This window comes from Triturus cristatus, chromosome 2_1, assembly GCF_964204655.1.
Source record: "Triturus cristatus chromosome 2_1, aTriCri1.1, whole genome shotgun sequence".
Lineage (NCBI taxonomy): Eukaryota > Metazoa > Chordata > Amphibia > Caudata > Salamandridae > Triturus > Triturus cristatus.
This window is the reverse complement of record NC_140581.1, coordinates 497168397-497190198: the sequence shown is the minus strand read 5'-3', so window position 1 is coordinate 497190198 and position 21802 is coordinate 497168397. Positions and strand designations below refer to the sequence as shown.

At 43.3% G+C, this 21802-nt stretch overlaps 1 protein-coding gene across 1 annotated transcript in view; it reads left to right on the top strand.

The window, feature by feature from the left end:
* The window catches only part of MCCC2 (methylcrotonyl-CoA carboxylase subunit 2), a 209639-nt gene that overhangs the window by 20361 nt on the left and 167476 nt on the right, over positions 1–21802 (top strand). Inside the window, exon 3 of the mRNA XM_085632355.1 lies at positions 11122–11206. Coding sequence (XP_085488481.1) covers positions 11122–11206 — 85 coding nt within the window. The remainder of the gene's footprint in view (positions 1–11121; positions 11207–21802) is intronic.

Below are 21802 nucleotides of genomic sequence, written 5' to 3'. Positions count from 1 at the left end.
TCATCACCCCTTAAACTCACACAGCCCTAGAACGCGCTTACCACCCAATACCATTCCACACCCTTAATCCTAGAAACACCCTTACCACCCGATACTTACCCACCCCAAAACCCTAAAAACAACCTTACCACCCAATACCCTTACCCACCCCTAAACACTCCCTTACCGCCCAATCCCCTTACCCACCTCTAAACCCTAAAACCGCACTTACTACCGTTGAGTAGTTTTTGAGAAATTGTGGTTAAAAAATAATTTTATATCTGGACAGTTGAGTTGAAGAGATGCTCGCTGGAGCGCCAATTACAAAATTGAGCTTTCTGATTGACCCAGGGAGCTTTATTTCCCTTGGACTATCTCTGATTGGCTGCCTGCAACATGAGAAATATGTTGCTGGCAGCCATTACAGGACCCAAGGAAGTAAAAACGTGAAGAAAAATGTAAGAAGACCCCCCTAGGCCGCAGGGGGGAGGGGGATACCCCAGAGGGACTCCCCTATCCCCCTGGACCAAAACAAATAGGCAAATATTGAAGAAAAACCCCAAAAAGCAAAATGTCAGCAGAGCCGCATTTATTAATTATAGGTCCCGGAGAGCCTACCCCCAGGGATGTATTTGGGGAGGGGAGCCTTGTGGCTCCTCTCCCAGAGCCATTTAAGGCCCCAGGGAGCCCACCCCGGGATAAAATGACTGAAAACCAGTCGCTGGGGCCGATTTCAATAATAAAGGGGAGGAGCGCAGCGCGGTCCCTTCTCCCGAGCCTTTAAAGGCCCCGGTGGACCCCATCCCTTAGGGCCTGCTTACTATTTGTAGAGCCAAACCCCAGGACATAGTGGTTTCCCTGCCTGTATTGGCACAAACTGGGAAACCGTGTTTGTTCCCGCTTAGGTGGTGCATTTTTCTGAATCTCCCCCCAAGCTGGAGCATATACAAAGTCTGCTCCCAGCCGGTGAGAGCTTTAAAAATGCTCACAGCGGGCGGGATCTTCAAAAATGCTCTGGCCAACTGGGAGCAACTATTGACCTGGGTCTGCATTGATGCGGGCAGGGAAACAGATCAAAATATTGCTCTTGCCTGGAGGGAGCGGCATTAGTAGTGGCTTCCTGCAGGCGGTAGCAGTGTCGACTTCTGCAGCATGAGGTCAGCCAGCTGAGGGTAGTGTATGGTGGGTGCACTGGGTGGGCACCAGGGCACCCACTTTTAATAGTGTGGGCACCAAAGAATGGGGTCCCCAGAGCCTAAAAAGGCTTGGGGAGAAGGGCCAAGTGATCCCCTCCCCTTTCAATAAAAAACTTCCCTGGGGAATGAGATCCCGTGGGGCTAATTTGGCTCAGGGAGAGGGGCCACGTGACCTCCCTTTTTAATAAAAAAAACAGCCCTGAGGGATGGAGGCTCCAGAGCCTAATAAGGCTTGGGCAGGGAGGCCATACCCCCTTCCTAATCAGGTTAAGGAGGGAGGCCATGTGGACCCCCTACCCTTTAAAAACCATAAGGGTCTGTGGCCAAGCCCCTGCCACGCAGGACCAAAGGGTGTGCAGCAGGGGTTGGCTTTATGTATGGTAATAAAATATTAATTAGCATTTTTTTAAAACCCCTAGAAATTAACTGACAAAAACAAAGGTTAAAGTAACGTTATAGTTAAATGTGATAAAAACATATATATATTTTTAAACCTTAGAAATTCACAAAAAAACTAACTTCTTCTATTACATCACTCGTGCCATGTTCTATGACATTATTTCTGACATCGCTGATGACATCACCAATGACATAATCCAAGCTTCTTTTGTACTCCTTGCTTTTTAAACAGGTATAGCACAAGAGCTATGGAAGTAAGTGCAAAATAGCTCAGAATAGTATGACGCATCAGTAATGCTCTCATACATTCAATCCCCGTAGGTAAAGCAAGCTTGTGTTGTGTGCAACATTGACCGTATACCATTTACTTCATGGGTAGCCCAGTTCATGTTGACTATAAATTACAGATGAAAGAGTAACCTATCCTGCACACAGTTTTCAATCTGTATACAACTGTTCAGAGAAAACCAAGTTTATCCAGACACTGAAGCTCTGTTGCATAACCAATGCCTTAATACAGACAGTCTTTACCTGTATCAAACCCCTAACAATCACTGAACCTACACTGAGAAATTAAATGGTAATAAGTAGAAAAGTGGGTACTGTTCAGTGGCAGCTGGTGAATTTTGAAAGTTGTGGGTCATAAAAGTTCGTGCTGAGTGTCCTGTTGTGAGCGAGCCTGACTGTGCTAGAGGGGTTCGCGGGGATACCCCCCCCCGAATTCTTTTTTAAAAAGTGCCCAAACTGTGCATTTGCAAGCAAATTTGAGAAAGCAAGAAGGTTAATAAAGCAATTGTGAAATTGTAGTTATGACATCAATAAAGAGATTTCATATGATAATGAAGTAGGTTGCTGCTGCTTCGGCATAACCAGAAAACTTCGTAACTGACTTTGAGATAATGATGCTGAGTACCTCACAGATACATTTAAAAAAAATAATAATATATCTTTAAAAATTAAAGCTATTGCGAAAATGCAAGATATTTTGATTTGTCGGACTGGACACAATGGGACAGCAGTCAATATACATTAAAAGGCTGTAGGGCACCCTATAAGGCCCTTTATGTCTCATTTAGGGGATGAAGAAATCTGATCTCATCAACCCCAAGGATATTCTTGCATTTGCACGCTTCACAACAGGGGATGGCTTGAGTAATGCATGCTTGCTGTTTAGGTTCAATGCCGGGACACACTTCACAAAGGTTTCTCATATACCATTAACATAAGGTTAGCAACCTGACCAACGGTACTACAAACATGGAGGACTTAAGCATATCTCCCCAAGAGTGGGTATGGCACCGAGTTCTACATTAGTCGAGAACAAATTCCTCCTGAAAAAGCACAGCCTTCCTCACATCTGTGGTCAGTCAAGGTTAGGGAAAATAAAGGAAAAAGCAAGCTTCTCAAGGTGGAATGGAGAAAATGCCACACCAGAAACTCTTTCGGGCTGAAAGAAAAGCAAAACTGACAACTTTCAAAATCGGCCTTTGAACCAGAGAGCAGGCTAACAATGCTCTTTCCATGCAGTGGGGGAAAATCGATCCAGTGACACCTCTCACCATAGACGGAATCAAAATAAATGTTGCTCTGCCTTTCAGCCATTGAACATTTGCAAAATATTCACGTAAGTAATTAGCAGGTAATTCTATGCAATAAGTCAAGAACTTGCCCCTGGCATTGGCTGTTTAAACCACCACTGAGAGGGAAGGTAGAGTCAAACATCACCAATCATTTACCTGACAAGTAGTCAAGCCAAATAAGCCACCATATTATGCCACATTTTTAACAGTCAACGAATGACAATCTGCACTGATTTATGTACAAAGCTTCAGTTTTTTTAATACACAATCTACATTTCAAAGACATGTTGAGAAATGAAACAAGTTTTTTTTTGTAAAACAAATTTTTATTGTCAGTTGCACAATAAACGCAGGGCTCTGTACCCCAGAGGCCGCTGCAGTATCCAGTTATACATTGGCATGACCGCAATTGACCTTTTTATAAACAAAACAACCACAATCTTTGACATTGAGTGTCGTTCCGGATAGATACCCCACTCACCCCAACTCCCCCCACCCTCCCCCTGAGATGTGCAATTCCCACTGATGACCGCCCACCCGCCAATAACCGAGGACCAAAAAGGAAAGAAACAGACAAAATACCCGAACTGAAGAAAGACCATCCCACTCTTAGCACACACACACCCCAGGCAACCCCCCACCAAATGAAACAAGTTTGAATAGGGATTTTTGAATGCATGCGTTTATTTACATGGTTTCTGTAGGTAAAAATAAACGAATCCTCTGAATTTTAACAGTGCCTTCCCATACCGTTAATATTAAGAACATTTAGGAGAAGCAAACAAACCTTGACAAGCTTTAGCAATATCAATAACCTCAATTTAGACAATAACAGACCACCCATATTTCTGTCACACACGGTCTGCCCTTGGAGCTCCAGCCGCTGACGTCCTAAAGACTGTCAATGCACACCTGATCTCACCTTTTTACAGCAGTTTTGTTAATCCGATACCTTTTGACTAGAATACTCAATACCTTGCTTCAACTCCAGGATTATCGGTAATCTATGCGCTCTTACAGGGGCGCACCTATCATTAGTGCCTAAGGTGCTGTGGTACTGTGTGCTAAGTGTACAAGGGGTCCACTACACCAAAATTATCTTTATCTACTCAACAAGGCAGCGTTGCATTGTGACCGCTATTACGACACTGGAGGGCAAGCAACAAACATTAGACACCAGATTCCCTACCTTTCACGAGACCGATTATTGAGTTGTTTTGTGACCCAACCCTCTAACTTTACCGTCCTGACCCCAATTATCTAAAGGAGACTTGCTGTGCTCTCCCAAGATGGCACACCACTCTCTAGCTTGCATAAAGGCCAGAAGTTATGGAGTTTGAATCCACATTCAGTGAGAAGGTGAATTGTGACCGGTCCTGGCGCAGGAAGAACATCGTCCGCAACATAGCGCAGCACATGGTAAGTAAACAAGGGGAATAACTGCTGAAACCTGCAGTAAAACAGAACTGTCTAGCAGTAGCAGCATGCAAAAATTATTAGTGCCGCGAGTTCTGTCGCTACTCCCTTGCTGAGAGCAGCACCAGGATTGGATCGGGCAGGTGAACCCAGCGCTCATTGTGAGTGCAGGGAGCTGTGGCTGCCCACCCCCATCCCCTTACTATGAACAGATGGTGATAGGCACTAGTGGGAATGTTGAGCTGGTCACAAAAAGGCATTAGGCCAACCTGATGACCCCCTTCTGTTACCTCCAGCAAGACCCACACAGTGGGTTTGCTAAGAGTTTTTTGGTGGCTACGCCCCTTTCTCCACCCTGCAAACATGCCTCCTGGTGCACTGCTAGCTGGGGGATGAGGTCCCCCTGGATCTTGAGGGTCCGTGGGGGACAAATACGCCTCCTGTTACCTCCAGTAAGACCCACACAGGTAGATTGTTGAGAGTTCATTGGAGGCCACACCCCCTTTCTCCAACACTCTGCAAACGTGCCAGTCAAATTGTAGCAGGATCTGAGATCCAATATAAGGACTCACATTCCCAGACATCTATTTTTTTAGTTGGATATCTGAAAACCTACTGAACGGATTTACACCAAATCACAAATATCACTTTTTCTTGGTGCCTTTCAGCAGCTCGGGCTGTAGGCGTGTTAATAAAACGAAAAATCCCCATAGTCTTAACATGGGGAAAAAGTGTTTCGGGCCCTCCTTTTTTTGTCGCTCCCCCGCTTGACGGATCACCCCGAAACTTTCACCACAACAGCTTAACCAATAAGGGGACGCCAAAGTTAACTTTGGTCATAACTATAACTACCTTGAGGGGGAGAGAGAGAGAACCCCCCCCCCAAAAAAAAAACCCACTAATTAACCCAGTAAGGGTAAAAATGATGTTACTGAGACCATCCGTGTTGATCATGACCATGAAGAACCCAAAGACCTCAGGTATCTCTTCCTGACCATACTCTGAAGGAGGATCAAAGCTTGCAAAAGTTGTACATTTTGATTTGTGTGAGCCTGTGTTGAAGCATCTGCAAATTCAACCTTGGCCCAAATTAGAAGCATTCTGGCTTGAATGTCAATCAGAAAATCCAGAGACTCGTGGATGGGTCTGCCCACATGTGGAAAAAAAAAACATGGATTTTGAAACGGCTTCTGAAATGGTTGTGTGTTAAGTATATTTTATACTTTGCCCTTGCCAGCGTATTATTGTTTAAGGACTTTGAAAGTATTGTGTAATTCCAGAGTATCCGTGTAAAGCCTAGTAACAAATAAAGCCTGGCTATAAGATAATGAATGTAATGCATCTTAAAATGCATTAATCTGCAAGTGTAACCTTTCAACATTTCAACAAGACTTCATCTAACATGTATTATAGACTAGAGTTTGTGTGGCTAGTTACGCACATCTGTAAGCAACTATGTCATTCTGTAAACCTTCTTTCCCAAGAGGGTATTGAAAGTTTTGTGAACTGGTGGCATGGAAGGTTTTCTGCTTGCTGCTCTTTACATTGACCTGCAGGATAAATTAATTGAAGAACCTTAAGATTTTTCCCATAAGACTAAAGTGGAGCTTGAAGAATGCACTGCTCTGTCTTTGAGAGTATCTGAGAGATTCCGTGACCACTCCCCTCACAAATTTTTCATTGGCTTGTGTCATTGTCTTTCATAAATGCTGCCTTCGGATTCATTAATACAATTGTTAGTCCCTCCCTAGTACGGCCTGGTCTTCATTTGTATCCTCCCATGACGACTTGCACCTTTCACTTCAGTTGTAACACGGGACGTATTATTTAGTCTGTAAGCACTTTTTACTTTATTGAGTTTCTCTTCCTGCAGGATGGACATGCGCTGCTTCCGCTGAAACCGCTTGTGTTTTTTAAGCAGCACGGCTGCCCTTGTAACACAGACGCCTGCTTTCAATCACTTTAACTCAGCATTATTTTGTGTCTGTTCAAACCCCCCGCTCACCCCCAAGTAAAATGGATTTAGAAATGATTAGAGAATTAAGTCATTTGAAATCCAGGTAGCACATAATCATGGGCTGAAGCTGACAACAACACATCTGTATTACATGTGATCTGTCCTAATGCCACCTGACGGGTTGTTTTCAAAAGCCTGTTTTATTAACAACACCTCCACCAATACCACCACCACCAATACCACCACCACCATCCAATGAATGTATGACGTTACAACGCATACATTTACAATGCATGCCTTTACAACGCAGTTTTTACATCGCAACATCCTTTACAATGCATTCTTTTCCATCGCATGTCATTACATCGCATTTTCAGAAACTACCTTTACAGTGCATTCCATTACATCGCATTATACCATTACAATACATACCATTACATCGCATTTAAGGTAAGTGTTGGATAGTATAGGGGTAATAATTACTATTCTAACGCCAGTGAGTGCAACAGTAGGGTAAGTGTCGGATAGTGTAGGGGTAAAAATTACTATTCTAACTCCAGTGAGTGCAACAGTAGGGTAACTGTTGGATAGTGTAAGGGTACTATGCATTGTAATGGTATGCATTGTAATGACTTGCGATGTAATGCCTGTGTTGCAGTGACATGCATTGTAATGACCTGCATTGTAGTGGCTGCATTGTAATGACATGCGATGTAAAGGATGTTGCAATGTAATGACTGCTATGTAAAGGTAGTGCGATGTAATGACTGCGTTGTATAGGTTGTTTCTCCCATCCAATACCACTACCACCACCGCCAACAATACCACCACCAATACCACCACCACCACCAATACCAGTACCACGACCAATACCAGTATCACCACCAATACAAGTACCACCAATACCACTACCAATACCACCACCTCCTCCGCCACCACCAATACCACCACCACAATACAACCACCACCACCACCAATACCACCACCAATACCACCACCACCACCAATACCACCACCTCAGCGCCTCTCACTCACTAATAATAGCAGGGGCACTGTACAAGACCGGAGCTGCAGCCGAGACCATCCATCCCTCCATCCATGCCTGCCATAAAGCACAGCCCGCCCTGCACCAGGCGGTAAAGCCAGGGCCCTACTACAGCTGGAGTGTTTTTTATTAGGCCAAAGATAGCAATGACATTACGCAATGCCACACTGCACACTCAACTCACAGAGAGGGCATGAAATAGCCCCCCCCCCTCACTTTATTAGTATTATAAATGACAATGCTTTTATTTATGTTTTAAAACCCAAAACATAAATAAAAGGCATTGTCATTTACAATGCCAATAGCTCAAACTTGCATGAATGCGACCCCTATTGCATTGCAAATGCTTGTTTTCTAATGCTCTTCAGAATGACTCTCCTCATTAAAGATACACTGAGAGTGCTTGGAATGTATCTAAATTCTGCTTCTCTCCGCCAGTAAATTGTCGTTTACTCTGGCTCTAACCTGGATAAGGAAGCCCCTACTCCCTTTCTCACTACATTATTATATTCATATCCGTCTATTATTCAGTTTAAGGCATTTTTAGTTCTCGCCTGGCGTTAGCAGCGCGCATGCGTTGCTCTCTGCATGCGTGGACCTTTTGGAATCAATACGGATTCCAGATGTACACGCGGCTGGACAGAAGAAGTGCACGCGAGGACTGGATGCTTTACTCGTGGCGTGAGACGGACGCACTATTTTTCACACTGGCGGCGCTTTCGCTTGTTTTATTTGTGTGCTTTTCCCCATGTTCGCTTTCGCCGCCATGTCGCTATGTCAACAAGACCCCGGGGTATTGTGTCCTGCTTCCCCGTCAGGAGCCCTTGGGGACCTTGTGTTGGCCCATATATCTTTTGTTTTGGTTATTTTGCTGCTTACCGCCTCAAAACAGGGGAGCCCTGAGCAGATACATCTGCTATGTTCAGTGGGTTTCGTTTTCCCAGTCTGCCCCTTTGAGCAAGAAAGCCTTTCTGATATTTGCTTTACTTTTCTAGCATAAAGTCTAAGACAACAAGGGCTTGTTCTGCTGGAGAAGAAATTGCTTGTGCTACTGCTACTTTTCTTTGTTAGATGAGTGCCACGTCGGGCCCTTTGCCGATTTGTAGTGACATTGTCTGGAGCACTTGTCTGTATATGTAAAGTAAGGGGTCCGTAGACCAGCTTTCCACGTGGAGTTCAGCTCACCTTTTTATCTGAATGGGGGTGGGTCTGGAGGAGTTCAAGCCATGGCTCCATATTCACTTTGCACTGCTATGGGAGATACTTTGGCTGTTGCTTGTGCTTGAGGCCAATCCCTGATGTAGCCCTGCACTCCTCTCTGTACTGTCCTGCATCCTGCACTTGTCAGTGACCTGAGAACCATTGGAAGTGGAACAAAATGTGACCTCGAGACCGGCGTGTGGGATGCAAGGCTGCTCCTTGACCTGGGCGCTAATTGCCTGCTCGTCCTTGGCTTGTACATTGCTGCTTGAGGGCATTACAAAAAGGATTGTTTCACCGAAGTGTAGATTGGCTTGTGGCGTTTTGTGCACTATGTAAAAACAGATCGCGTTGTTGACATTTCGTTCTGGGGGAAGAATTATGATGCCAATCCGTGTTTACATTAGTGTTATTAGAGCATTGTTATTCCAGAAGCGTGTTCTGTGTTTAGAAGAGACCCAAATGTCTTACATTTGGTTTTCAGTGTCTGGTGTGTGCAATCTTAGAAAGGTCTCTAATGAGATGCTTGCTTAATAAGAACATGATGAAACAAAAGCTTTCTGCGCGCCTACTGTCCTTTGGAAATCCTACAGTTTGCATGTTGAACGAACCAGGCCCTTGGTTCTGTCTAGCAGCACTTGGATATACAGAATAAGAGGTGACCTTTTGTTTTATGTAGGAGAATGTCTTCTTTTTTTCCCCATTCCTCATCTCGTGGGTAAAGCATATGATACAGTGGTGTTCCTCTGCTTTCACGGAAGACAAGACCTTTAATTGTTCAGAATTAACGTTTTCAATGCTGTATGCATAATGGTTTCACTTTGGCATCTGGATACATTTTTGTAGGAAGCTGGCTCTCTTTATAGTTCACTAAAGCGAGGTACACTGTGCAGAGTCCAGGCAACCCTTATTGGTTCACAGAGGCACAAATAACCTATAAATACACTCTCTTGTGATGGTGTGGGTGAACAGTTTAGGCTTATCAGAGGGTAGTGCTAAGTATTTGTTGTACTCACAGAGGCAATAAATGAAACACACTTGAGAATAAATCGGAGACCATTTAAAACCAGCATTGAAAATGCAATAGGTCTCGCCGTTCATTAAGTTAAAGCCATTTGCTTTGCTATACAATACCATTAGCAAAGCAAAAGGCTTTAACTTAATCAAAGGCGAGACCTTTTGCATTTCAATGCTTGTTTCCATTATCGTTAATCCCCGCTCAAGCTTTCACAGTAGCATCGGAGATATTTCAGAGACCAGTTGCATTTGATGTTATCTGCGACCAGCTTTGCAACAGACTTTCGGTGCAATGTATTCACTGCGTGTTAGTTCCAGTGAATTAGGCCATCCTTAAGAACCGCTTTTGCTAGACCTGCTCTGGGCATGATGACTTACCCTTTTGTCTCCGTGGTGGTTATCTTCTTATTATATAGAATGCAGGAGAGTGTTGCATCCTGTATATCTGGTGCTTCCTCCTCCGTGAAGAACATTTTGACACTTGGTGAAATGTGGTCTGAGAAACCGAATTCGTGAGATTGACATGGGGCTTACTAGAGGACTTGCCTTGTCTATTTTGCTTGTCTAGTTTCCTGTAACTGGATAAAGAAGGTATTGCTTTATTCGATGTTCTCTTACTAAATTTAAGTGCCATCTTTTATTTTGCTGCACTTCTCATCTGCAGCGTTGCACTGAGGAGGGTGGCACTTAAATGATGGAGGCAGGAAATGGATCATGGTTAGGTACAAAATGATAACTTCTTTTCTCAGTTATCTGAAAATAAGGCCAGCAGAATCATACCCCACCAGGAGCACACAAGTTCCACACTCAGCCTCCCTTAGCAACGCTAACTCTGTCTCTCTGACCTCAGTTCACTGTGCCGGGAAGAAACCGATGTACAGAAGCACAAGATAAAGCTGGTCACATGAATGTAGAAGCAAACATTTCTTACTTTTGCATGTAGTGCTGTGTCTTTAAGTCTTTAATCTGCCCCTCCTTTGCATAAAACACTCGCATTGTTCCAGGCATGAAGCAGTGAGGCCACCTGGACCTACGGTGAATGAGCCTAGCTGCAGTCTGGGCTACTGGTCCGCTTTGACTATGGGTACTGTTGCACTGTCCATAATCAGTTCCACCTCCTTTTAGTTCTGAGGCATTTGCTGAGGAAAGTGCAAAACAGCCTGATTTGGGTCTATTTTTTAACATTATTTTTGCATCTTATCCCGAGCCCCCATCTAATAATGTGCAGTAACGCTCTTTTAGTTCGGACACCAAATGAAATGTGTATTGCTTTCCTGCCTTACGCTAATTTGATTTGATGTTAAATTCAACATAATAATATTCGACCCACAGGGGGAGGAGGAAAGGCGCGGGAGCGGCACACATCAAGAGGAAAACTGTTACCCAGAGAACGAATTGATGGGCTCTTAGATCCCGGGTATGTATTCTCTTTTATTTGAGATCCAAACTTTGTTTGAACTAGAGCAAGAAGCCGTTGCTTATCCACTGCTTAGCCATATTTTATGATAGTATAATGTCTGCAAATTCTTTTAATATCAGTAACACACTCACTTTGTGCTCTCAATTTTCTTCAGATTTGCACTCATACAACAACGCTCTTTACGTCACTTCTTTCCTTGTCATGCCCCTTGCTAGCAAAAAAAAGATCGTACAATACTGGAATGTGTTGGTCATAAAAATACATTATTTTTATATATCGAAGAATTGAGGGGCTAGATTAATTTCAAGTGTTTGAAGAGCAGAGTTTACATTTGCTAAGGGATGTAATCGTACATAGAAAGCAGGGAATGTCATTATATTAACTTCTGTTTTGATAATGTATGATTCCACCAGTTATGTAGTTTCCGGTGCTGTAAATAATGGGATGCTACTGCCAATTTCAGATTAAAGGTTATTACATATCAGGTTTAGGACTTGACTATGGCTTCTGTTTTGACTTTGGTGCTGCTTGACATAGCAGAACTCCTTCCTGTGGCCACAGTACCACCTACACACATGGCAGCTCCTATGGCTGAGGAGTGTCGCCCTCTCTCCCCCAAAACAGCAGGAAATGAAAAATAAAACGATGATAAAAACCCGTTTTATTTTCCTTTCCTGCCGAGTCTTGGGGGTGGGGCCAGGTGGATGACAGGAGGAGTGGTGGGCACTGCCTTAAGTGCGCATGATGGTTTGACCGGCCATCTCAGGTCGGCCAAACTGTCGTGCACAGTGAAGCTCTCTCCAACCCAGCTGCGTTGCTGAGTTGGAAAGAGCAGACAGACTCTCTGTCTGTGAGTGCAAATCGAGGGCTTTCAGGCCAATCCTGAAGCTGCTGCCATGCATGAGAGCAGCTTCATGATGGGCCGCAGGGCAGTCTGGGATCCTGTGCCCTGGAGAAGAGGAGCAGAAGAGCATGACACATCCAGCTGCAGGTACGTTTTTTAAAAACTATTATTATTTTTTGGGCCAACAGCGACCTATATGAAACCCCCTCCTCCTCCTTCCTGCCCTCCCTTTCGTCGACAACACCGGCTTCTACTGCCTACACAGAACATGTAGCAATCAGATGTCCTTAAGATAGGTTGTACACATAGATATGTCTACTTTGGATCTGAATGTGGTGCCTTTTCCTTTTTGAACGAAATGCTTTGCCATGCTTGTTGTGACAATTCAATAAAAAGTTTATTAAAAAAAAAGATAGGTTGCAAGTTAACGCAAATCAGAAAGGGAAAATACTTTGAGGCAGATGAAGATGTTTGAAGATGAGCATCAGGACACAGCTACCCAATGATTCAGTTGAAGGGTCAGCAATCAGGAGACTTTATCGGGAGGCTTACAGGAGATTCTTGAAATCAAGGAAAATCCTGAGGAAAAAGCAATGGGACAAAAATCTAAAGCAAGGTACAAAGGACACAACAAACAGAGAGGCTAACACGGCTAATTCCAGAGTGTTACTGACTTCCTGACATAAATCAGCAATCCCAAACACCTTTTCCTTCTAAGATGTTGCTTGCAAAGGTTTAGGCTGTTAGGGACAAAAATTACCAAAAAGCTGCAATTTGTTCTGTTTGGTAAGAACAATTGCTTATGTGATCAAGGATGAATCCTAAACATAGTTTCAAGAAAGTAACCGTATTACTCGAGCGAATGAGCTGGAATACAAGACCAACAATTTATGCAGAGTTGTAAATATTTACTTTTTCTCTGAATTTAAATCTTTTATCATGCGGATGTCAACATTTCAGTAAGAAGAAGGTGATAATAAATGAAGTGAAGTAAGTGCTCAGGTGACATAGGCGAATGAGTGTCATTTACATATTGGTGAAGCAAGGACATATACTCTATATACAAATTATACAATGGAATGATTTTTCAATGCGGCCAGTATGTAGATGAGTCAAGTGTGTCTGGCAGATTGTGTAATTGCTAGGCAGTTTAAACCCAGAGGATCCGGTGGGACTGGACCGATATGGAACGTCGACGTTTCAACCCTGCCGTATGCGTAACTTAAGAGCGTCCTGGTGGTCTTCTTCAGGACAAGATCACAACAGAACAGCCTAAAATGAAATTAATCCATATGTATCAGGCATGTTCCAGCTGATGGGATCTAGAATACGAAGGTGGTACCAAAATAATGATACTCACCGATTCAATGTGGAATAGATCAATCAAACGAGGTATCAAAACGTTGCCTTAAACGTGTGCCGGAAAACCACTGGGCATCTAAAATAATTAAAGATAGGTGATTATATCACTGACTAGAGGGGTAGGCTGAGTGTAGGTGGCACTGAATTAGAGCCTTACCTAATTCTCTCAGTGAACAGGCAGACTCGTGAAGGGGAATGATGACACATAATGGTGGCTGGGAGGTTGCTGTTAGGATCTGGAACTGAAGAGTGCAGGAATTAATTACAGTGAACAGTCGCCTAAGGCGAGAGGGCCAAAATGTGTGGCTGGAAAGACTGAGGTCTTACCTGATTTAGATTGTTTGGAATAAAGGATGGGCTGATGCAGTGATGAGTCTGCAAGCAGAAACTCATGTCGGGTACCAATACTGCATGGCTGCGATAATCACCCGCTTTAAAAGCGTGAAATGGTTACCTCTCTTAATTACTCCAAGGTTTTATCGGCCGGTGGATATTCATGGTCAAAGTCCCTGACAAATAAAAATCGGGTGTTAGTCTAAAGTGTTACTTGTAACACCAAAGGTAAAACAGGAGCATAAATACCCTTGTCATCAGAAATTTACTGGCATACTAGTGTACGATGCCTACGCTTACCTGTGATATCGGAGCGGTTCGGTCTAACAGTCAGCAGTCTCGAGTGAGTCTGCTCAAGTGCCGGTAGATGAAGGAAAACCGGTATGTCTTATGTCGGTTAGGCGTAAGGGTGGCGTGCACAGTTTTCTGCAGCAGCTAGATGTTGCTGCTCAAACTTGAAGGGGTCAAGTTCAACGTCACTTTACTGAAACGCTTCAAGGACCTAGTTGTTTTGGAACTCCGAGAGGATGCCGGAGTCTCGAAACATTAAATTCGTACATGGTGTTATCCGAAGGGCGAGAATTAACGCTACCACATTTCAATTCATGGTTTATGGAAGGCAGTCTACTGATGAATTGTGCCCACCCTGGTATCGTTCAGGAAATGAGGTATTTAAAACCTAGCTCATCATTATTACAATTACATCGAACAAAGGGGTCCCATAATCACAAATATGTTCCTCGAAGAGGGAAAATGCTTATCAATATGCGTGCAGGGGTATTAAAACCTTTAGAATCATTGTGGATGTGTTCTTCCTCATTAAAATACCAGTTAACTCCAGGGTCCCAGAATCGCAAACATGTTCCACAAAGAGGGTAAAAACAGCAAGGGTATTATTCAACAATACACATATAACACATGAAAGATGTTGTTCACACATTGTAACATTATGAAAAGACGTTGCTTGAGACCGAAACATACTGGGAGAACCAGTGCAGTTATTGACACATAAAAACTTCAAATTCGCAATGGGGTGTGAAATGTATGAGTGCTAGTCAGAGCAAACCGAGTTTATGCATGCGAGTGTTAAAGCATTCAGTAGGGTAAGACGCATGTGCAGGATGATGGGAGGCTACAAACAACCTAATGGTGGGCTTGATCATGAAAGGAAGGTCAGTGTCTCTGGACAAACCAGTGTCAATTGTATTGTAGTTGGCTTGTCTGTCTAAAGGTTTCTTCCAATTCGTTCAGCCCACTACTGACTGTGTCCAGGGAGTGTATCCCTCTGCACTCCTTGAGGTTTAAGGTCACGCCAGTGTTGCCTCCTCTAGGTTGTAGGTAGACTTTTTCCTGTACTTACCATCTGAGAGTGTCTGGCAGGTGGCTATTGCTGCTGAAATGCTCAACTATGGGAGCCCCTTAACCTTACACTTAATTCTACTGAAGTGCTGTAATATTCTAGTCGATACAGTGGTTTCTGTGGACACTCTGTGATTTAATAATTCATATATATCAGCACAATCACAATCGGAGGGGAAGAGTTGTCAGAGAGAGAAAAGACATACTACACAAGGTTTGTCGAGAAACAAGGTAGTTTATATAATATATTTACATTGTTTTTGAAACCAGTGCATGGTGCCCCAAGTGAAAGTGAAACCTATCAGTAAGAATTGTGACTCTTTGTGACATAAAAGCATGGTTTCAATATTTTGTGCAGAAACGGCCATTCAATTGATTCATAGTAAATGTTAGCAGCCTCCTAGTACAATAGTAGGAGCTGAAAATTGGTTTGCTTCAAGTTGTCGACGACGTTTCAACCCAGCTATCAATACAGGGTCTCATCAGGACCCATCAATGGTGGGACACCTGAAAAAATGCTAACCAATGTATCAATAAGAAGAATATGCAGGGGATGGAAAGACTGCAACCGAGTTTGTATTACACATTCGGTAATCCTACCTGGGGATGACTGTCAGATCGTATAGTGAGCACCTTGTGGGAGTGAAAAGGAAAAAAGGATACTCACATAGTGCCCAGCCGGGCACTGTATGGGGAAAAAGTTAAAGGAACTATTTACACTAGGCATGGTTACCAAGAAAAAACACAAAATATCATCAGCTGTGCGTGTAGGACTTACCCTATTGAGGGAGGGGTACTGGCAGTCAGAAAGTTTCCGATGGTACGCAGGCCAGAGTATATGTCCAAAAACGGTGTCTGAAAAAGTGTCACAACACCCAGTAATTGTCAAGGCTATACTGTTGTTAATGCTTGAAGGCTCTCTTACCACGTGGTACTGGTTGTCAGAAAGCCTGAGATTCGATGGAGGCTTTAGCTGTTAGAAGTAAACAAGAGACTGTTTAGCATGTCAATTCCTGAAAAATTACACGAAGCTCATAAGTGAGTTGGACAAAATGCGGCTGTGTCAATGAGTCATGGGCGCGTGAAAAACCCTTACCAATAGTTGTTATATAAAGAGTAGTCCAATAAGAGGTGCTGTCTTGATTTGCTGCGGAAAGAAATCACGCCCAGAGAACTGCACTAGTCTGTCTCCGCTTGCACACTGTCCAGGCCGAACAACTCCATGCAGTCTTGATTTATAGTCTCCAGGTGCGCTCTGCTGGCCGGAACCAGCATACATGAGCAGGCATTACTAGGAGAAATTTCTCAAAGCACCGAAGGTCTCGTGCTAGGATTACTGCTGTTAAGGACAATATTAGTGTATAAGGAAGGTCTAAAAAAGGCGAATAAATGTATTTAATTTATCGCATAACGAGTATGTTTTCTAACCTGTCTTGGCTGCTAAACTTTGTCAGCGGCTACGGAGATGATATGGTACCGTATAGTTTTTGGCAGATAATTCTTTACAACTGATGCACTTCTCATTTCCTCATAGTGTATAATCCTCATCATGGTACATATCAAGTTTATAAATACACTATTACTGAATTGAGCATAGTAGTATCACAGATACAGAGGTACATAGATAATAAACATTCGATTGTTATTTTCACATTGTGTATAACCCTCATCAAGGTACATATCAAATTTATAAATATATTGTTACTGCATCAGGCGTAGTAGTATCGCAAATACAGAGGTACACAGAAGATAAACATTCGCTTGTGCTTATGCATATGATGTAGCATCCAGTATGTTGTAACATTGTATTTAGCAGAGAATGTTAAATGTTTCAGTGCACATCACAGCTTACTATTCATCTAACCCATATTAAGGCATAGTTGAGTTAGACTGGATGGATCCAATCCGGACCACTTTTTTGTTGTAAACTCAAGACCAGGTGTGTCGCCTCAGTAGTGGGAATGGTCTATATCTGTCCTGTTATGTATGGTAGCAAATAGCAGGCTCATTTAACCTTCAGTTAGCCAGAGTAGAGACAAACCCACGCCATTCTTCACTTGTGTTGAATCCCCGATCAATAGACTTTATTCGCTCTATCCACTGGCATTCTAGTCTTTGCATTATATGGGTCAGATGTCCACCTCTTTCTGGCATGGATGCTTTTTCTACTACCTGCCACTTTACTTTGTCTGTTGTGTGGCTTTGTTCATTGTAGTGTGCTACCAAAGGGGCATTAGGGATGGGACACCTTTTTCTGCTTCGGTGTTGACTTATTCACGTTTTGATGGGTTGGCTAGTTTGTCCTATGTAGGGTAACTGGCAATTGCACCATATACAATGTACTACATTCCGTGTGTTGCAGTTTGAGAAGAAATTCACGGATTGTTTGGTGTTCCCATGTTCAAAAGTGTTGGTATCAAATGTCAGCGCACACACTACACATTTGCCACATCTGCGATGGTCTTTGATTTCAGGTAACTCCCATGCTGATTCTACCGTCCCATGCCTTGGACTAGTCTTTCCTTAGGTCGAGGAATGGACAAGATGATCTTTAATGTTCTTGCCACGTTTGAATGCAAACATGGATGCTTTTATAGCAGGGTCTATGTTCTGAATAAGATGCCAGTTCTTTTTGATTAACTTCTGTATTTTGTTGGTATGTATCCCAAAAGTTGTGACACAAATCAATTTTTCGAGAGGGGTTTTCTTTCTTATTTTATTTATTTTATTTTAATGTTTTATAGAGTGCGAACTTGACCCGTGAGGGAATCAGAGCGCTTTACATGGTTAACAGAGGAAAACAATTGAAAAACAGAAAAGTCTCGAGCAGAAATATATAGAGGAATAGGGCGGGGAAGGGTTGCAGGGAGCATAGGGGCAAAAGCGGACACAAATGTGAGGTTACAGTTATGGTTAGAGTCAGTGAAAACCGTAGCCCCACGTGTTCTCGGCGGTGTGAGGTTGGTGAACTGTGGAAGAAGCAATAGTCTTAGATTCAACCGGCATATCATGGTGGCTGAGAGAAGGCCTTAGACCAGGAATTTACCCATGAGGAAGGTTTTGGCCTCCTTCTTGAAGCGAGCTAGAGAGGGGATTCTTCTGATGTCGGGTGGGAAGGAGTTCCAAATTCTTGGTGCTGCCCCGGAGAATGCCCTATTGTAGGTTCTTATTTTACGAAAATGGGCAGGTTGGAGCAGGAGATTTCTGGCGGATCGGGAGTTCCTGTTTCCTCCAGAGAACACAAGTTTCTGTGCCAGGTATGCAGGGGAGTTTGCGTATAGGGCCTTGTGTGTCATGCATGCCAATTTCAGCTGTATTCTGGCCTCTAGAGGGAGCCAGTTTAGAGCTTGCAAGTGTGGAGAGATGTGGTCAAATTTCCTGGTGCTGGTGAGTAGCCTGGCTGCCGCGTTGAGACAGGCTTTTAGAGGTGCCAGGGAGATCTTGGGTAATCCCATGAGAGTGGAGCATCCATATTCCAGTCTGGAGATGACTAGAGCTTGGACTGCCATTTTTAAGTCAGGAGCATCGATGAAGGGTTTTAGTTTCCAAAGGTAGCTCAGGTGGAATCTGGCTGATTTGGCCATTGAGTTAATGTGGTCTCGCATGTTCAGGTTGCAGTCGAGGAATATGCCCAGTGTGCTTGGAGTCAATAGTTCCTCTCTGGGACAGAACCATGCTGGTTTGAGTGAGTTCTTCACTATTTTGTTCGGGTAGCCCCTGGATAGCACTTTAGCTCTTAGAATTTGTGCCTCCCTCATGTAGTCCTCTTTACGGGAGCAGTTTCTACGGAGGTGGAGAAACTGGCCAAATGGTAATGCATCTCTAGACGCATGGGGGTGATCGCTGTTATAAGAGAGGAGGGTGTTTCTTTAAGTGGGTTTCATGTGAAGACTAGTGTACAGTGTTCCATCATTGTGTTCTATAGTGAGGTGCAGAAAAGCAATTTCGGATTTGTGTATGGTTGATTTAAACGTAAGGTGCTTTTGGACTTTGTTCAGATATTTGACAAATTCATGTAAATCATTTTCAGAGAGAGACCAGAATATAAAAATATCATCGATGTAACGTTTCCAAATCTTTATGTTGGGATGATATACATTCTGTGCCGATAGAGCATACGTTTGCTCGATGAAGTCCATGTAAATACTGGCTAGATTTGGGGCAAGAACTGCTCCCATAGATGTCCCAGAGCACTCCTGGTATTATCTACCATCAGAGAGAAAATAGCTGTATTGTAACGCAATGCGCAATAGGGAAAGAATAAAACTTGTGGGGACTTGCAGGGGACGTGTTTGTGTCTCTAATAGTTTTTCTATTAGCTGAATACTCTCTTCTTGAGGTATGTTCGTATACAGTGATGTTATGTCTAGCGTGGCCAACCAGTCTGTTTCTGCATTAAAGGGCCTGTTGTCAACCAGATTTATTGTGAACATACTATCTGTTACATAAGTCTCTTATATGGGGACTAAGTCCCTTAGGAAGAAATCAATATATCTGCCGATGGGTTCCAGAGCTGAACCACAGCCATATAGAATGGGGCGCCCTGGGGGATTTGTGATGCTTTTTGTGGATTTCTGGCAAAGTATAGAGAACCGGAGTACGAGGGCTCTCGGTGTTAAGGTACTCAAATTCTTTTTTGGTGATATATCCTTATTCTCTGGCTTCTTTGGTCAGCTTTAGGATCTCAGATTTGATACTGGAAAATGGATTGTGACTCTTTGTGACATAAAAGCATGGTTTCAATATTTTGTGCAGAAACGGCCATTCAATTGATTCATAGTAAATGTTAGCAGCCTCCTAGTACAATAGTAGGAGCTGAAAATTGGTTTGCTTCAAGTTGTCGACGACGTTTCAACCCAGCTATCAATACAGGGTCTCATCAGGACCCATCAATGGTGGGACACCAGAAAAAATGCTAACCAATGTATCAATAAGAAGAATATGCAGGGGATGGAAAGACTGCAACCGAGTTTGTATTACACATTCGGTAATCATACCTGGGGATGACTGTCAGATCGTATAGTGAGCACCTTGTGGGAGTGAAAAGGAAAAAAGGATACTCACATAGTGCCCAGCCGGGCACTGTATGGGGGAAAAGTTGAAGGAACTTTTTACACTAGGCATGGTTACCAAGAAAAAACACAAAATATCATCAGCTGTGCGTGTAGGACTTACCCTATTGAGGGAGGGGTACTGGCAGTCAGAAAGTTTCCGATGGTACGCAGGCCAGAGTATATGTCCAAAAACGGTGTCTGAAAAAGTGTCACAACACCCAGTAATTGTCAAGGCTATACTGTTGTTAATGCTTGAAGGCTCTCTTACCACGTGGTACTGGTTGTCAGAAAGCCTGAGATTCGATGGAGGCTTTAGCTGTTAGAAGTAAACGAGAGACTGTTTAGCATGTCAATTCCTGAAAAATTACACGAAGCTCATAAGTGAGTTGGACAAAATGCGGCTGTGTCAATGAGTCATGGGCGCGTGAAAAACCCTTACCAATAGTTGTTATATAAAGAGTAGTCCAATAAGGGGTGCTGTCTTGATTTGCTGCGGAAAGAAATCACGCCCAGAGAACTGCACTAGTCTGTCTCCGCTTGCACACTGTCCAGGCCGAACAACTCCATGCAGTCTTGATTTATAGTCTCCAGGTGCGCTCTGCTGGCCGGAACCAGCATACATGAGCAGGCATTACTAGGAGAAATTTCTCAAAGCACCGAAGGTCTCGTGCTAGGATTACTGCTGTTAAGGACAATATTAGTGTATAAGGAAGGAAGCATACGTTTGCTCGATGAAGTCCATGTAAATACTGGCTAGATTTGGGGCAAAAACTGCTCCCATAGATGTCCCAGAGCACTCCTGGTATTATCTACCATCAGAGAGAAAATAGCTGTATTGTAACGCAATGCGCAATAGGGAAAGAATAAAACTTGTGGGGACTTGCAGGGGACGTGTTTGTGTCTCTAATAGTTTTTCTATTAGCTGAATACTCTCTTCTTGAGGTATGTTCGTATACAGTGATGTTATGTCTAGCGTGGCCAACCAGTCTGTTTCTGCATTAAAGGGCCTGTTGTCAACCAGATTTATTGTGAACATACTATCTGTTACATAAGTCTCTTATATGGGGACTAAGTCCCTTAGGAAGAAATCAATATATCTGCCGATGGGTTCCAGAGCTGAACCACAGCCATATAGAATGGGGCGCCCTGGGGGATTTGTGATGCTTTTTGTGGATTTTTGGCAAAGTATAGAGAACCGGAGTACGAGGGCTCTCGGTGTTAAGGTACTCAAATTCTTTTTTGGTGATATATCCTTATTCTCTGGCTTCTTTGGTCAGCTTTAGGATCTCAGATTTGATACTGGAAAATGGATTGTGACTCTTTGTGACATAAAAGCATGGTTTCAATATTTTGTGCAGAAACGGCCATTCAATTGATTCATAGTAAATGTTAGCAGCCTCCTAGTACAATAGTAGGAGCTGAAAATTGGTTTGCTTCAAGTTGTCGACGACGTTTCAACCCAGCTATCAATACAGGGTCTCATCAGGACCCATCAATGGTGGGACACCAGAAAAAATGCTAACCAATGTATCAATAAGAAGAATATGCAGGGGATGGAAAGACTGCAACCGAGTTTGTATTACACATTCGGTAATCATACCTGGGGATGACTGTCAGATCGTATAGTGAGCACCTTGTGGG